Source organism: Anas acuta, chromosome 6, assembly GCF_963932015.1.
Source record: "Anas acuta chromosome 6, bAnaAcu1.1, whole genome shotgun sequence".
NCBI lineage: Eukaryota > Metazoa > Chordata > Aves > Anseriformes > Anatidae > Anas > Anas acuta.
In genome coordinates this window covers 26,484,990-26,504,244 of record NC_088984.1, presented here as the reverse complement: position 1 = coordinate 26,504,244, position 19,255 = coordinate 26,484,990, and the positions used below count along the sequence as shown (strand labels likewise).

The 19,255-nt window shown below is 41.0% G+C and overlaps 1 protein-coding gene across 6 annotated transcripts in view; it reads right to left on the bottom strand.

Moving 5' to 3' along the window:
- The window catches only part of PARD3B (par-3 family cell polarity regulator beta), a 399,577-nt gene that overhangs the window by 75,895 nt on the left and 304,427 nt on the right, over nt 1-19,255 (bottom strand). For 5 of the 6 annotated variants that reach the window (XM_068685929.1, XM_068685927.1, XM_068685928.1 and 2 more), the window contains one exon: nt 4,652-4,948. The exons of the other annotated variant lie outside the window; for it this stretch is intronic. In XM_068685929.1, the coding sequence (XP_068542030.1) occupies nt 4,652-4,948 (297 nt within the window). The remainder of the gene's footprint in view (nt 1-4,651; nt 4,949-19,255) is intronic. 6 annotated transcript variants of the gene reach the window in all.

Genomic DNA, 19,255 nt, shown 5'->3' with positions numbered 1-19,255 from the left:
TTGGAACAAAGCCTTTTCTGTGCAGCTCTGGATTCCTAAGGCCTTGCTTACTTTGAACAGGGCCAGAGCTACCTATACACCTGCCCAAAAGATGAGCATTTAGCCTGCTTTTTAGAACAAAAATTCTCCATTTGTTGTATTTCAAAACTGTGAATCCTTTTCACTTTTCTCTCAGGTTTACACACAGCTTATGATTACCATTTAGTTTCTCAGGATCCACACACCACTATTTGTCTTCGATCCTCTCCAGGGGAGGGGGCAGACTGCTCAGTGTGTCTTGCCTCTCCCCCATGCCTCCGACTGGTTCTGAGGGTGGCATGTGAGGGGCACAGGTTGGGTTGTGCAGAGGGATAGTTTTCCTCATTTACAACTTTGCATTTTGCTAGATTGAATGCGCTGGAAGAGTGGAAGAAATTTTCCATGAGGAAATTTTAATTCTGAAATAAGGAAGGTCAATTTTTTTTGATTAATTAATTAACAATGTACAACCTTCCATACGGAGATAAGATCTTCCACATAATATCTTCTACAGTGGGACCCAACATAGCATCTCCAAAAAACAAGAGCTGGAACAGACTAGGGCTTTGGACTCTACTCCCATGCAATAAAACAGTGATTTCTTTCTTTCTTTTTTTTTTTTTTTTCTTAAATCTGCAACAAGATACAGCTCTGAATGTATTCTTGCTAAACAAAGGAAAACTGTATTCGTTTTTGTCAGACCAGCACTTTGAAATTCCCCAAGATAAGACACATAAATAAATGAAGAATTATACTTGGCAAAGAGTTTGGCATCAGACTTTAAATGTTTCATAGTTCTGGGCTGAGCAAATAAGTTGAGCATGTCTCTAGAACCTTTCAGGAGATGTGCTCAGAGTGTTTGGATAAACTTGACAGCACCATGTTCGAGGGAGGAAAAAAGAGGAAATTGCTTATTCAAAACGTGAGAAAGGGTTACAACATGTGACATGCCTGACATTTAAGTGATAAAAGTGTTTTACATATGCTCTTTTGGCTTTGGTCTGACACCTAGGCTCTGCCATGGTGAAACTTAGCACTGTCATGGTACAGCCTTGATAACTAAACTCAGAAATGTGACTTACCACTCATTTCGGGAACATATGGGCCACAGACCGCAAAGCCTCCGCTGCAGGCTGAGGAAACGTACAGCGTCTCCAGCAGAGATCCACGAGTTCCCCAGCTGCACAAGGTGCCTGTGCAGGCTGCGCCATCCTCTAGGATGGCATTTGCATTACAGAAAATTGTGTCTAATTACAAATAAACAGAAAAATGCTTGATTTACAATGAAATGTGTGATTTTGCTAGCTTTTTTTTTTAACTGTCTTTAACTTAACATTCACAGAATACACTGATCATGCTAATGATTTCGCTATATTCATTAATAAGGACAATTTACATTTATATAGCACCTCTCTTAGTTAAGAATCCCAAAGCTTTCAGTAAAATATACACAAAAAAATTAAATCTATTTCACTGAATATAGTCATCGTTGGAATGAAAATCAACAATTGTGAAGCAGTGCAGAAGAACGTTACACAACAGTTGAAAATAAGACAAAGCAAACCCCGCAAAATAAACCAACGCAAAAAAAAACCCTGAGATGCCAGATGCAACTGTAGGTAAAGGAATGTTAGTATGCAAAGAGCAGTGTGAACCAGGTCTGTGCGTGCCCTACGCAGCAGTGCTTGGAGGCAGCAGACATACTTCAGAATGATTAAAGGAACATTCTTCATACACTTGCAGGCTTTTGTTTTCTGCAATAGTGGGATCTCTGTGGGAGATTCTCAGTTTAAACTGGGAATCTACTGAGAAGAATAAACTGGGGACACTCAATGGACTCGTGATGAGAAAAGGGAAGGTGGGTAAGTATGTGAGTGGTGATTGGCACATATCTGACCACAAAGCTTCTTTCTTTACAAATGGCCTCTAATTCTACAAGCCATTTATTATGCTAATGCATTCTTCTGCAAAAATAAAATAAAAGTGAACTTACCGTTTCAAATAATGAGTTTTAATTCTCTATCATAATGACACATAACAAATTTCAACCAAAATGCAATAACGTATTCTCTCTGTGTTCAAATCCCCCTTCTAACCCAAGCTGCATTTACTCTAGTCACTGATCAAATCTCCACACACCACATTACAAGTGGAGAGTCAGAGGCAGGAGAAAAAGCCATCCATCTAAAGTAAAATTAATAGCAAAACTTTGAGAGAGCATGCATGCGTTAGCAGGACCAAAACATGAGCTATTACATGACAAATGCATTGATAAATGTTCAACCCTGCAAATGCAAAATAACTTTGGTTTGGTTAATAAGCATCCATTATAACCCTTTCCCATCATTCTGAGGCAGACAAGGCAGTTTTCATACTTGACCCTTGAAAGAAGATTTGTTTTTGTAATTAACATGTTACCCAGAGATTTTTCTTTCCACATCTCTTTTCTCCTTTCAATACTCTCCCTCTAGCACAGAAAGATTTCCTTGCGTGTAGTTGCCACTACATTCAACAACTGCTGGCTGAGACCTCACAACACACTGCATAAATTCACATCAAATTATTCAGGTTTGGCACATTTCTGCTGGTGAGTAACAACAACCTTTTTGTCTCTGAGACAAAGGAAAAAAAGATTTAAAAAAAGAACAAAGGCAGCCTAATAAGAATCCCATATTTCCTATTTTTTCCTAATCTGGCTAAACACTATCTACAAGCCTCAGAAATTCAACAAAGCAAAGTTGTTGTGGACTGTTTGTCTTTCAGTACAGAACCAAAACAGATGGAACAGCCTCTCAGCATGACTTCTGATCACAGGTCAGACATGAGGTAACTTTTTTTTTTTCTTGTTTAGTTTTTCACTGAATTATTGTGGCAGGACATGCAATTACAGATAAATACACAGTAAAACCCAGGATCCCAACAGTGTATCCAGACTTGGTTGGGATTGCGATCATGTCCACATACCAAGTCAAGAGTTCATTCAGTGTAGTTACAGCCACAACATAAGCAATCAAACAAAAGAGGCCAGAGGGAGAGACTGGGGCATTTCTTCATGGCTGCATGGAAAAACAATGTATAAACCACACTTCAAAACTGATGACATGTTTAAAATGTTAAGCTATAAAGTCTCTGTTAAAACTGATATTATGAAGCAACCTTTATGACAACGTCTTACTCCCATGCTGAGTTACATCTGTATATACTTATTTTTGAAAAATCCGTGAATCTGAATTTGGACTCCCTCCTGATGGTAATTCTCAGCTCTGGGTTTCCGAGTTAGCGTGAACTTGGTTTCAGATCCCTTCACTATATACAGATGTTCATGCGACTTCAGTAACAATCACCTCAAGCCTTTTCTAGGAAAGCAAAACACTTTAAATGGCAAAAAGCTTCAATCACTGCTTCTAATTTCACCCACTTCACCCTTATGCAGTAGGGGAAGAGTTAACAATACAGAAGAAGAGAATTAGCAATGCCATTATGTTTGGAAAGGTCTCTCCCATACTGTATTCAGGTGAAAAAGAGAGATACTCGGCCAATTCCTTGCTAGGCACTTAGATTTATGTCAGAAGTATTTTATTACTATTTATAACAAGGACTCAGTATACATTTGTAAGGCACTGTGATGCCACAAACTGAAAACGCTCCTGTATCTGTGCTCGCGTATTTCTCCAAAATTAACAAGTGTGGTATCACACAGAACAGACTGAGGCTACAGGGAGACACTACCCATACGTGGGCATGAACTCAAAGCATAAACAATTCCTCAAGTCCCCAATGTCTTTCTCTGTCAGATCTTCTTTTCACATGCACCTCTCTATAATGCCTACACACTCAGATATTGGTTTGAAAAACCCAGCATCAATACATTAACACCGTGATACTAATGAAGACTTATGTTCCTTTAGCCCCAAATTCCAGAAGCATCCAGTTTTAAAACCATCATAATGGTGGGTAATCATCACCTCAACAGAATTTGTTTTCTTTTTAACCCAGGGAAAAACTTGACCATCTTTCTTTGGTGCTATCAACCTGGAACCTTGACAGTAAGGATTAAAAATTGCTCTTTCCTTCCCACTTGGTTATTGGAAAGGCTGTGAAAGGCAATCAGTCTTGTGAAGCCACACTTCACAGTCTGCATAAAAATGCCATGATTCCCAGTCCTCTCCCCAGCCTAATTGAAAGTGCATAATATCACACAGCTGGGAAAAACTAAACTGTAAACATATGCAATATATCATGTTATCATACAAAACCTGTTACTAATAGGCATTTGATGATGAGCAGGATCGAAAGGGATCTGAAACCAGAGATTATTTTTTCTGCAGTTTAAGAACTTTTCCCGAGTGAAAAAGGGAAAAGCACTCTCTCAGCAGGGGAGAAATTGGACTGAAGTCAGTTCATTCATTCTGTTTGTGAAATATGGACTTTTCTTTAATGATTTTTGTTTGACTGCTGCCTTGCTCAGATGCTTTAGGGGCATTGCTGGAGCAAATTACAGTTTTAAGAGGAAATCCATGGCTTTCTAGTCAGTAAATACAGGTGCCTGGGGCATCTGAACAGCCTCCCTGCCCAGCCCCAATCTCCCCTCTGCCAAGCTATTATTGTTTCTAATGCCAGGTGGCAATGTTACCTGTCACCAGGAGTCTGTGGGTAGTGCTGCTTGTTTATTTTTGCATATAATCCTTCCAAGTGCTCCCTCTCCATTGGTGCTGAAGCAGAATCACGTGGATACACAAAGGTTTCTGCTACTGCTGGTGATGATGGCCTGTAAATGCTCGCTGCTGGATACGCCTCTCGGAAGTGATTCACTCTAGCATAATTTGGATCCACCTCATCATCATCAATGTCAGGTCCTCCAGGACTAGTGGAATAATCAAGCAGGCCTCTCAGTTGCTTTTGCCGTAACTCCTGATGCTTTGCACCAATCCTAACAATGAAAAACAAAGAACAAATATGCAGTTGGATCTGCTTCAACAGCAACCACAGACACTGATTCATCATGTAAATTTGGAGCACCAGCTCCAAATCCAACTGTTTAGATCTTCCACTACGCAGTAAACTGGTGCCAGATGAAACAAAACGGTGCACACAACATTTGTTTCTGGAAATCACCTTTGTAACCAAGGTGGTCATCGTTCCGGTGAAAAAAACACAATGCTGAATATAGTGGCTTTTTAGAGGTGTATATGCATATCCGTGCACACATATGGTTTTAATTCTACAGCTGCTCTCCACTTTGCGGTTAATATACCTCACCCAATCCTGAAACATTTAATCTAAAGTAGCCAATAAAATGATTACTGTCCCTTGTACAGATGACCCACCCAGATTCTTATAAATAAGCTAACTTTTGAAAAGTGGATTAAATGTGAACATTAATAGAGAGATGGCAGAGTTGTCTCAAATCAAAGGACCACAGTTCATTTGCTGAAGATTTAATTTTTTTAATTTTATTTTGGCTGAATAGATGGGGAAATCACGCCTCACTATATACAGGATAGGGAAAAAGTAAAACAGCAAAGAAATTAATAGAAACCTGACAGAGATGAATTGGTGCATATAAGTGAATTAAAGACTATTACTGGCAGTACTCCACTGTGATAAAGCCTTAAGTGGTATTACAAAATGCTGCTGCTAATCAGGGCCATTGTGTAATCTCTTTGGAATAGTAAAACATATTCAGGTAAATTTCAAACTCAGCTGATATTCAATGATTCAACATTCATGCTGAAGGAAAAAAAAACAACAACCTATAGCAAGGCACATGCAACTTCTACTAACTGCTCAGCTACTCTTCAACACAGCATAATTAAATGCCGTGAGATGGATCAAGCAGAATGCTGATCACAGTATACAGCAAATAGCATTTAGAGAAAATAATGAAGCATGGATGAAAAAATGAAGAATGGAAGACAGATACAGAAATTCAGTGATTGACAGAAGAAGCCAACATTCATTGTTTACTGTATCTGAAGTACAGCATCAGCACAGAAGGAATAGTGTAATTTGTACCAAAGAAGAGTAAGTACAAAGGGTGTAAGCAGACCTGGTTGCCTCAGTTTAGCCTCAGGACTCTGCAGAGTGAAAAATGAAGATGTTTTGAAGAGTTTTGAATGGACATGGAGAAAACAGTTCCTTGAAAGAAGAGAAGAGCACATCAGGAGCTTGGTGCTGATGATCCAGTCTGGCAGACAGCTGCTATTAAGTGGAGAATGAGATTCATGCCACTTATTTTGTTCCATTAGAATTGTATCATCAAAATAAATGTTTATTACTTTTCAAATGATTTATAGCTTCACAAATAATTCTAATGAGAACAACATGCTTTTCTCCACATACGTCTGAGTACATTAATGTGCACCATGCAGGCTTTTCAGTTAGACCTCTCCCTTATCCATGTGAGGACATATCTAGTGAGGGTGACAAATAAAAGGGCAAGTTTTTAATGCTTAAAATGTAGGCATGCTTTACAGTGGGATGAGCCTGCATATGATACAAGGCCGTTGACAGAGGAGATGTCTGCTCTCCACTCCATGTTTCCTCAGTGGAGCACATCACCTTTTTTCTCTCGAAATACTTTCTTATAAGGACTAAGAGGAGAGAGAGTAATATTTTCCTAATACACCATTTCTGCTTTTCTTCAAGTTCTTGATTCCAGCCCAGTTAGTTCATTTTCTTTTATTTTTCTTATTTTTTCATTAAAAGGTCTCACAAAGCCTGAATGTAATCTACTGCATTATTCTTAGAGATTAATGGTCAATTAGAAGAAATAAACTCTAATCCAAGTGTATACTTGACACCTCTCAGGTTTCTACACTTAGGCTTCCTAAGAATTCCTCCTTTTTTCTTCTGGGAGTTTCTCTACTCTGTACAATCTCCTCCTCCTTCCATACCCTTCACCCTACTTCTCTTTCGCTTCATGTTTCAATGCCACACATGCTCCCTGTTGTGCATTTGAATGATGGTTCAGGTCATGACAGGTGCTAGCACCGAGTGCAAACTCACACAGGCTATGCCAGTATCTTGAAGTTGTAGCAGATTCTGCACAACGCTTGCTTTGTCTGCAAGGGAAATTTTTCAGGAGAATCTTATGGAGGGCACAGCCCAGCATCAATGTGTGATAAATTCAGTTATTAAGGTGTATCTTCTCCCATTTTACTGCCAATTGCTCTGGCTCATCTGGCTGAGGACTTCTTGAGATGGTGAGAATTTAATGGAATTCACAGAACGATGGGATGTGCAGCTTATTCTTGGTAAAACTAATAGTGACAGTGGTATAGACCTTGGTAACGGTCATGCTTTTCTTCATAAAACAATGGACAATGGTATGGGGAGAAAAGTCATCATGGAGGAGCTATATATGACAACAAGCTAAAAAGTAGTGGTCATCATTCATTTCCATCTAAACCACAAACCATCGCTAGCAAATTAGTAATAATTAAAGAGCAGCTGAAAGCATGCAGAAGCCTTTATCCTCCAAGGACTTGTGAATAAAGATAAGAGAGAGATTATACAGCAGAGTTTTGTGGAGAAAACCAGTCTGCCCATGTGTGAAAAAAACACATTCATCATTCACATAAAGGAATCTGTGGCAAAGTTATCACCTGGGACATTTGTGCAAAAAAATTTTCCAGGTAGCTCTTCACCAAGAGCACTCATTGTGCTATGATGGGGGTGGATTCTCGCTGCAAATACGGCCTCAAACATCAGTGAAGCGGGGAGGGAGGTCTACATTGCTGATTTCCATCTTTTATACATAAAGAGACTTCAAGAGAAACCCTCTTGCAGAAGGATTAATATTTTACATGTCCCACATGGGATTACATCAGAAATGTAAAAATCTATCTATTTTTGTTTAAAAAATTCACACAAATAACCATTAGCTCCTGCACTCCTCAATAACTCTGTCTGGCTGGTAGCTGTCCTTGCTTCTCATTATCCTGCTCTTCACCTACTAAAATTCACAAGGCACTTTGAGATTGTTTCTGCCTTTCAGATGAAGTTTGAAAAAGATTATTTGAATCTTCTTCCATGGAAGCTTATGGAGCAGATTATCTTGAGTGTCATCACGCGGCACTTACAGGGCAAGCAGGTGATCAGGCCCAGTCAGCATGGGTTTATGAAAGGCAGGTCCTGCTTGACGAACCTGATCTCCTTCTATGACAAACTGACGCGCTTGGTGGATGAGGGAAAGGCTGTGGATGTGGTCTACCTTGACTTCAGCAAGGCTTTTGACACCGTTTCCCACAGCATTCTCCTCAAGAAACTGGCTGCTTGTGGCTTGGACTGGTGTACACTTTGTTGGGTTAAAAACTGGCTGGATAGCTGGGCCCAAAGAGTTGTGGTGAATGGAGTCAAATCCAGCTGGAGGCCGGTCACTAGTGGCGTTCCCCAGGGCTTGGTATTGGGGCCAGTCCTCTTTAATACCTTTATCGATGATCTGGATGAGGGGATCGAGCGCACCCTCAGTAAGTTTGCAGATGACACCAAGTTAGGTGCGTGTGTCGATCTGCTCGAGGGCAGGAAGGCTCTGCAGGAGGATCTGGATAGGCTGCACCGATGGGCTGAGGTCAACTGCATGAAGTTCAACAAGGCCAAGTGCCGGGTCCTGCACCTGGGGCGCAATAACCCCAAGCAGAGCTACAGGCTGGGAGAGGAGTGGTTGGAGAGCTGCCAGGCAGAGAAGGACCTGGGAGTGATGGTGGACAGTCGGCTGAATATGAGCCAGCAGTGTGCTCAGGTGGCCAAGAAGGCCAACGGCATCCTGGCTTGTATCAGAAACAGTGTGACCAGCAGGGCTAGGGAGGTGATCGTCCCCCTGTACTCGGCTCTGGTGAGGCCGCACCTCGAGTACTGTGTTCAGTTTTGGGCCCCTCGCTACAAGAAGGACATCAAGGTGCTCGAGTGAGTCCAAAGAAGGGCGACGAAGCTGGTGAGGGGCCTGGAGAACAAGTCCTACGAGGAGCGGCTGAAGGAGCTGGGCTTGTTCAGCCTGGAGAAGAGGAGGCTCAGGGGTGACCTTATTGCTCTTTACAGATACCTTAAAGGAGGCTGTAGTGAGGTGGGGGTTGGCCTGTTCTCCCACGTGCCTGGTGACAGGATGAGGGGGAACAGGCTAAAGTTGTGGTAGGGGTGTTTTAGGTTGGATATTAGGAAGAACTTCTTTACTGAGAGGGTTGTGAGGCATTGGAACGGGCTGCCCAGAGATGTGGTGGAGTCACCATCCCTGGAGGTCTTCAAAAGACGTTTAGCTGTAGAGCTTAGGGATATGGTTTAGTGGAGGACTTGTTAGCGTTAGGTCAGAGGTTGGACCCGATGATCTAGAGGTCTCTTCCAACCTAGACAATTCTGTGATTCTGTGATTCTTAAAAGCCCAGAGAACTGAAGGGCTTCGGCCTCAATTAGTGATCAAAAAGCCTAACACAGACCTTGGTACACGAATATATCAGCAGAGGTACAAGCTTCATGGCACACAGTGGGGAATTATTACAGGCCCACGTGGGATGACAGAGTGCAGAAAAGCAGGAGGACATTGCAATCAAGGCACGGTCTTCTCACACGCCAGTGCGGAAGGCACAAGACACATTCACAAGAAGAGTCCCAACAGTTTCTCAGAAATGAGGAGACATAACATTCTTTGGACCAATACATCACCTGTCCCCTAGGTACTTAAGACCTATCTGAAAGCAAAAGTGTGTGCAGCACAGCAACATCACATGATTTTTGCTTTCATGTCTGACAGCGAGAGTAATTTGTTCTGCTATCAATAATGGTATATTCTGCACAACAAAAGCTGGAATTAGGTCACCACAATTTTCTTTTGTTCCTGTAAATAAGTCTACCTTCTTCTACTTCTTCTGAATGCAACCTCCAATTGCTTCCACTATTGTAAGCCAAACCTGCTCAAGAACAATTATTTCCATTCTATATTATACTGACCAGCCAATACCAGGTTACGTCAAATTTTTCATGATCAATGTTTCATCTTTTCAGCACAGCTATTACAACTGCATTAATATTTTGTGTTTCTTTTCTACCCTTCCACACAAATCTATAAAGTTTGCTCTGTGATCTCTTTTTCACTTCAATCCAAATGTTCAAATATATGGAAACAAACTGCCAGATGACTGATTATTCTTTCCTTCTCTCTATTTACCTGGATTTCCAGGCCTTCTCTTACATTTTTCACCTTGGAAATTGCTTTGCATTTTTCTGAAGTTTTAAATACGCTCACTGTATTTCAGCATCATGTTTTCACCCAGTTTTAAAGCAATCTTTTTTTTCTGCAGCACGTCCCAGTAGGTGCACAGGAATCCTTTACTGAGACATAGAAAAAATAAATGTTGCATTTCTTTTCTCTCTCCTACAACGCTCTGTCAACCCTACTAAGCAGGCCACTTCTGCTGCATCCCAGTCTATTGCTTTTACATTTCTGCATCTTCCTCTGCACTTCTTCCCATCTGAAAAAGCATTATCTTTACTTCCCACCACAAAAACACAAAGAAAATCATTCAAAATCAACACAATTATCATAGCAACCAGCTTACAGTTATTATGAACAAACAGTAATTACAAGAGTCCAAGACTTGAAGCACAGGATGGGTCTGGTTAAACAACTGGTACAAACTTGTGACAAAAGATAAAATGTCACTCAGCACCACGATGCTGGCAGTGAAACCAGAGATGAGGAGAGGCACAGGTCACCATCTGAACAATTTAGTGTAGCACTGAAGTTTCTACAAACTTCCTGATGAGGGAAGGGGAAAAAAAAGCCTCTCAGAATGAAGGGAAGTTAAATATATTTCCTTTTGGGTATCCCATATCAGTCCTGCTTGCTCTCTTCCGCCACCTGAACACCACGCTCTCCAGTTAAATCACTGCATGACAACTACATCAACTTCCCTTAGCTGTGTCTCTGTAAAAACACAACCTTTGCACACCAGCAGTCTGAGAACAAGCAGCAGAAGTGCTGCATCAAGCAATGCCCTTTCTATTTCCTGTGACCTACCTTTTCCTCAACAGCATCCAACACATATCCTATCTTCATCTTTTCTGTCACTTTCAAGACCCACTAGCTATTGCTAGAACCTTTCTCTACAGCAAATCATTTCAGTAGAAAAAAGTACTTTGATAAAATATATAAGCTCAATAAAACGATAGGCAACATTTTCAAAACATACTGCATGTTTTGAAAATGAGTTAAATGAAGACAGTATCTAATATGCCTCACGTACTTCTGAAAGTGGGATACAGTATTTTGAAAACATTTATCGACACCTCATGAAATATTCGGTAGCACACCCCCAGCACTATAAATCAAGTAAATGCCCTCATTTACTTTCAGCCTTCCTACCTGACGTACCCACACGAATCCCATATGCTGACTGTGCATGTATTACTGCATGAAATGCTGCACAAGCCCGGAGTGCAACAGCCACAGAAGGGTTAACAGCCCCAGCAGCTCCTTCCAGCTGCAGCTCAGAGCTCAGACACACGATTGAGTTACTGTGGCTTAACAAGTTATTGTGTTTCTGCTGAGCTACTGTCAATGACCACATATGTATTCGCCGCCTGTGACAAACACAATGTAAAATGCTTTAGCCTGACATCAGTGACAGAGACACTGACAGGCAAAAGCTGGCTCAGAAGACAGCAGCTCACCAAGAGGAAGGCAGCTGCTTGGGACCACCTCAAGAAAACTCCAAAAAAAAGGAGTGGAGCAGAAGTGGCTTGTGGAGCACACCCAGGAATGCTTTCAGGAATGGAATGAGAGGGCCAGGAAAAGCCACACCAGATACTCCTCATCTCTTGGCTCCCCAGGGTGAGTGGCTGGGTTGGGAGCAGGGAACAAGAAAATGTTGAACCTTCTAAAATCCATGCAGAAAAAAAACCTAAAAGGCAGGACTTAGTGTGAGCAGCACAGTAGCTCAAAGAAGGCCAGGGTCATAACAAACTTTGGAAATCAAAGACTGCTTGCAACAAGGAGCAAACAGGCAGATATTGGATGCAACCCAGCCTGCAGCTCTGGAGGCCCAACACCAGCCCTAGCTCGGAAGGAGATGTGCAGGGAGTCACCATCTAAGGAGCTATCGCCTTGGGAGCAGTCCTGCCACCCCCACGCAAGGCTCAGGGTGTCTGCCACCCAACAGGAGGCACGAGAAGCTGCTTGGAGGCACAAACAGCCACTAGATCTGATCGCAGTGTAAGGACAACAGGAGGGGAGCTCGGCCCAGGAGACACCATGGGCTTTTACTTCTGCAAGGCTGCATTTCACACCAGAACAGCTTTGGAGAGGGGAGAAAAGAACAATCAACCAGAAATATACCCATGACAAAAAGCACAGTCTTTACTGAGGCATTTGAACGTCTCCCTTGCACACCCATGAGCTCTGGGATGTCCTGTCAGCACAAAGCCTGGCAAGAAAAAGCAAAAAGCTCACAGCTTTCTGGCAGCACAAGCCCCACCAGCAGCACTTGTGTGGTGACAGTCCCATGGAAAGCAGGGGCAGGAGCACTGCATACTGGCTTACTGGTGCAAGAACATGAGCTGGAGGCAGATGCTATGTGAAATGTGCTCCAGCCCACCAACATTAGAAGTGGTGGTGTAAGCCCTGTTGCGACCATGCTTTCAGCAGCAAGTTAGGACAGAGTCAAGTCCCAGCAGGACTAGGCACACGTGCCACTTCCAGATGCCTCATCTTGTATCAGCAGTGGCTTTTAGTGCAATTTTTGCTAGTTATTTACTGCAGTAGCAATGGCTTTTCCCAGTACTTTCTGCTAAGCTGTTACAGCTTCAGCTTTATCCATGTTTTTATACACAAGTATGAAATACCTATGAGATTATGGAGTATTCTCTGTTTATATCTCAATATAAGATAAAAATTGATTAGCACAACCTGTAGCTTGCAACCCAGAGTTGCCAGTAAGCACCTGTGACCAATCTGTGTCGCTGCAGAAAGGTTGCTCTTACTTTTGAGGGCACAGAGGGTCTATTGACAGCACTGAAGTTGTTCAATGGATCCAAAAAGGCAAGTGGTACTATTTCTTCTGATTTCTCACGGAAAGCACAAGAGTGATGCTTTTTTTAAAAAAATAAAAAATAAAAAAAAAATAAACCATGCACTGACTGTGCTTAGTACTGAGCAGATACAAAGAATGACACAGTTTAAGCCCCAAGGTGCCAATCTAAGTAGTCAAACACAACTAATGGACAAAAAATACACTTGCTGACCAAACGGTGTATTTTATAATAGTGAAATACTGAGTGGTTCAGGGACCTTGTTTTGTACTTAAGATGAATACAGAAACATTTCTTGTAAGGTAGATTAAAAGCAACAGTCTTTGTTGAAGAGCAAGCATATATATGAATAAGAAAGATGCTGGCTAAGTCAATGAAAGGTATTCGTGGGGGAGAAGGAAGAATATCAACAGATAAAACATGCAACAGAAACAGGGAGGGAGCGATAGGTCTTTTAGGAGAATCTCTATCCTTTTCACAAAACAAGGAGCAGAATAAGAGCAGGTGAGTGTGTGTACAAGCAGTTTGAGGTGCACCTAAACTCTGAAAAAGAACCTGATCTTTAAGTCTTTTGAAATCACTGAGATGCTAAACATTTTCCCACTCATTTGGTTCTTCCTTGTGAACAGCAGAATAAAAGCTGCTGCACTGATTTTTTCCCCACTCATGTGACTCTCCCCGAGATCTACATACCGCAATGATTACTCAATTTACATCTGATTTAGTATCTTAATACTTCAACTGTGATTTTACATAACATTTCTGCTTTTGTCTCTCATTTACCTAATTCATACATATATTGAGTAACGGGTTGTCTAGAGGAAAGCAGCCTATTTCTGCAGGAGGTCACTTAGATTTCCATTGGGTTTAATGTTTTAATTTCTTTCTAGCTGCTAGCAAAATATATTTTGGTAACTAAAATATTGTATTTTCATTCATTTACATAATAGTGGACTGAAAACATCCTGCCTTCAGATATTCATAAGCCATAATCACTGATGGGAATGGATATATTTCACTTGAATATCTGAGGAAATAATTTCAGTATAGTGCTTTTAATTTTTTTTATTTCACACTCATTTTTCAGATGGGCATGGTCTATAATGACATTAATAACTTGATTCAAACCTGCATCTTTTATCAGGAAAAGATTCACTTATATTTTTTCAATCATCATCTAGGAAAACTCTAGAGGTAGGCAAGTCTTACAGCTAAATAAAATAAAATAATAATAATAATAATAAAAAAAAACAGATATCCATACAACAGTATCTAACTTAGCATTACCTTTCAGGGCATTCTGCTGGAGGCATATTTGTCAAAAACATCCTCTCCATAAACTATGCAATTGTTTCTTCACTCTGTCTCATTCTATTGTGCTGAATTTGAACAACTTATTTACAATTACAGATACTAATTACAGGGAGAAGCACAGAAACAGTCTTGAAAATAAATAAAAAATAAGGCATCTCACAAATTTAAAGGAGTAAGAGACTAACTTGGGCTAAGATAGATCTTGCAACAAGCATTAAGTGGCCCAACAATCAAAACCACCAAGTTTTAAACACAAAACAATGCCTATTCTGGAGAACTATCCTATGCCTTCCATGTAATGCTGAATTGACTGAAAAAGCTGCCCTTTGATAGCTGTAAGCAAAGAAACATGGGAAAGAAAAAACTAAGAAGGAAATTTTATGGTCAATGTAGCCTAAGTTTATGACAAACTGAAGATGAAACATAGCCGTTTCATGCCACAAAACAAGAATTTTGCAGATGACTAAGTGTGAGCTTTGGACAGAAAAGACAGATGGCTCAATGTTCTTCCATTTATCTCAGGGGTGACAGGGAGTGATCACCAAGTCACTCAGGATCCTGCCCTGTAAAGAAAAATTTTGGTTCTAATGAGGTCAGTGCATTTCTGCTCATGAACTTCAATGAGAGCACGACTTCACTTTTGCTGCTAAATCTAAGAAAGTTTCAGCAGCTCTCTTTTTTTCTACATTAGTTCTACATTTGGTGAATTGCAGCAGATTACTAAAAGCAAATTATCACATTAAATTCTGTATTTTACTACATTATGCAATTTTCTCTGCTTGTAACTATCCTGTGTTGTTTTCTGGAGTGCTAATTTCATTAAAAAAAAATAAAATAGGGTAGAAGGAACCCTCTAAAGGTCACCCTGTTCCATCTCCTGCTGAAAAAGCAAGGCTGACTACACTACCAGGTTGCTCAGCCTCTTGTCAACAGGATGTTCCTTGTTTTGTAGCAATGTGGATTAAATAGTGGAATCATTCCAGGTTTGTCAAAATTCCTTCTTCAGTATCTTTCAACTGAAATGTTCTGATGCCTTCAGGAACTTCAATCTCCTCCTGTAAGAAGACCTTGTATCTGCAGGGACTTTGCAGACCATAAGTAAGTTGTGGGCCTAGCTCTCTACGCTGATTTAAAGGGATTCCCAGGCTGCTATGATTTGTTCTTTTCAGTAAAAAAAAATCTAGGTCAGGTATTCTGCACATCATACCTGAGGAAGGACAGCAGAGCCTGTATTAGGTGAGTACTCAGCATGCCTAACACTAGTCATTGTGCAATACTGGGCTCCAATAAAATGTCTGCCACATAACGTGAATTTTACTGCAGGTTCATGTTTTTCAAACCCCAGAACCTACCCACTACCTTCTGTTCTGAATTCACCCACCCACATGTGGCCCAGAACTTTGTTCAATGCTCATTTGTGGCCCACACATCACCTGAGACCTGGGATCACAGCATTTCCTGATGAACCTTGAATCTAGCATCTAAAATTAACTCAAAAGGAGGATGTGATGACACAGGATCTGGCAGAGAGTTCAGCTTCAACTGTACAAATCATTAAGTCATACACCTCTACTGACACCTAGGCCAGCTGTCTTTAAATCTATGCCACATTATTTTTTTCCAGAAATCAAAATCCAAGCAGAAATGTGGTCTCTTTAGGCTTCAACACGCCAATGAGGTGCGCAACAGATGCACCTCAAGAGATTACTTTGCCCTACCACCTTCAGGAAAGAAAGTAGATTTAATTATTTATAATACTGTAGTAATACAATGTACTTGGGACATCTCTGCACAGGTACCTACCATGTTGTCGTGGTTTAACCCGGCCGGCAGCTAAACACCACGCAGCCGTTCGCTCACCCTCCCCCCTCCCTCTCTGGGACGGGGGAGAGAAATGGAAAGTGAAGCCCGTGAGTTGAGATAAAGACAGTTTAATAAGACAGGAAAATAATAATAACAAAATAATAATAACAATAATAACAATAATAATACAATGGTGATAATAGGAAAGTAATAATAGTATGTACAAACAAGTGATGCACAATGCAATTGCTCACCACTCGCTGACCGATGCCCAGCCTAACCCCGAGCAGTCCGGCCCCCCCCCCCCAGCTAGCCACCCCTATATATTGTTTAGCATGACGTCAGATGGTATGGAATACCCCTTTGGCTAGTTTGGGTCACCTGTCCTGGGTCTGTCCCCTCCCAGCTCTTACTGCACCCCCAGCCTGCCCGTTGGCAGGACAGAGCAAAAGGCTGAGATGTCCTTGGCTTAGTATAAGCACTGCTCTGCAACAATTAAAGCATCGGGGTGTTATCAGCACTCTTCTCATCCTAAGCCAAAACACAGCATTCCACCAGCTACTAGGAAGAAAATTAATTCTGTGCTAACTGAAACCAGGACACATGTGCAGCTCCCGCTCACCTAGTGAGACCTCATGAGTTTGCACAACCACCTCTGCAACTGCATACATACTGTGCCTTAATTTGAATTAAATACTTGTAGTGGAAGGAGCAGGCCTAGCTCCACATGATAGGATGTATTTCCCGTTTCCTTATTCTACACTCAATGACATCAAACCTGGAACCTATTGAACAGAATATCCCTGTTCGAGAACTGGAACAATCCCCGTCTGTCAGTCTGGGCTTCACATTTGCTCTTGTTGTTGTTGTTTTCCTAATTACAAGTCTTGGACTAGAGAGCAAAACCCAGCTTTGACCGAGCAGAGAAGACTTCAAGCTTTTCAGTTACTTTGGTTTAAGCTTGCTATGGAGAATCACACATACAAACTGACTTCCTGTCCATCCCCATGAATGGTACTTTCATTTTTTTCCACTGGAAACAGGAACAGGAATTCTGTGCTGTGGCTTTACTTCAAAGCGCCTGCCAAGGACTTCTGTCATAAATCACAATTGGAAGGACAAGGTACGAAATGCAGCTTCCAAGTCATTCTTATGCTCTTATTGATTTTGGGGTAGGCCAAGAGCTGACCTACGGTCTGTACTGCATCTAAGAAATCCCTAAGCCAGATTAGTCTGTCTCCTAGAAAGCACTCTACTACCCAGGCTGGCTAGTACACTGGCCAGTTTCACTGTATTAGTTTGGTCTTTAAAAGTTTCTAATAACAGTATTTCTGTTTTACAGTCTAATTTTTTAAAACACCAAGCAATGAAGCTCCCATACATCCAGAAAACACTGCACTGGCATGTCCACGCAAGCCATTGCCACTGGGCTGCTCAGACCTCGTGGTTCACTGGGCAGGTCACACAGCTTGTGAAAAGTGGTCTCCAGAGCAAAGTGACACCAGTGCCTCAATGATGAGCAAACCAAGGACACTGATGAGACTTTGGGTCTTACTTAGAGGGCACGGCTATGATAACTGGAGAGGGCTATTTTCAGCAATCTCCAATACATGGAATAGTACTGCGATAGTTTAAGAGAAGGACCAATTCCATGTGCCATTTTGCCATCCACAGTGCGAAATACTGAGGTAGGACTTTCTGGGATCAACTCACAGCCTAATATTTTCATACAAATGCCCTCCAGCTGTGGATTAGCCCTATGAAGGAGCTCACAAACTGCTATTTGGTTCTGAATTCCACGTCACAACCTGTGAAAGGTAAGTGAGAGTCATCTACCTCAGCTATTCATAACCACGCATCAGTTTCTCAGTGTTCAGTGGTAGTCTTTTATTACATGTTCTGGTATGCAGAGCAGCAGCAGACCTAAAATGAGCATCATTCAGAATCAATGGGTTGGGATTAATCTGTCCTCCTGTCCAGTGCAAGTGCTGCCACAGTAATAAACAGAAATCTGATAACTTCATACTGTCAGCAAAAAATGAAACTATGACCTTGACCTATGCAACATCATCCACTAACTTTTTCATAACTTCAACATACCATACTACACGACTATGATCTAATAAGAATCTAAAAGTAATTAACTGGAATTTTTGAAAACTGAAGCTTTAATCAAATATGTATTCTTATCAGGGTTGCAAGCCAGCAATAAATTGAAACATTTAAAAAACTGGGATCCAATCCAATCCGTGATCTGATCAGAGTTCAATGGTTATAATAAATTGGGAGTATTAAAACTGGGATCACATCCAACATTTTATTTTGTCTAAACCACAGGACCTAGCTGTGTTGCAAAGTCAGGCATACTCAATGAAGAGATATGCAGTGTTGGATTAACCCTTAATAAATAATGATGCACACGTTCAGAGTCCCAAAAACATGTGGTTTAGCACAGAGTGGAATGGTGAGAAGAGCAATTACCAACATTTTACTAGAGATCAATATAAACTATAAACAGCCATAATAATACTTTCAGACTTTGCAAGACTGTAATGCAAGCACAAAAACTACATGGGGTTGATAACATCTTTTGCGTGTATGAGTGCAGTCTGAGATGTACCACATTTAAAAATTGTACTTTCATTTTTGTAACACTGAGTTTCAACTTTTGACTCAAAACAACTTGGCTTTCGTACCACACTGCCGTGGCTGTAACTATTCTTGTCTTCATTTTGATTTCCAGTAACGTAGAAATTGTTTGTAATTAAATATAATGAAGCAACTGCTAACAGAAATGGAATGGAGTTTCACTCACAAGTATTCTCTCATATAGAAATGGTCTCTAAATGATTTTATTTCTGTAAGATGCATTCCCTTCGTACAGGGATCTTGCAGCTGCAAAATTAAATCTCAGTTTGCCAAATATCAAAAACATATGTATTGATTTTTTAAACTATGGGAACAGGCAACAAGCACCAGAGCTGATAAGACAAGAGAAGCTCCCTTCAATTTCTGGAAGGTTTCTGAAAAGTAAAGGCAACTCAGTCTTTAATACAAAAACTAAAACCATTTAATTTTACCCAAATTTGAGATGCACTGT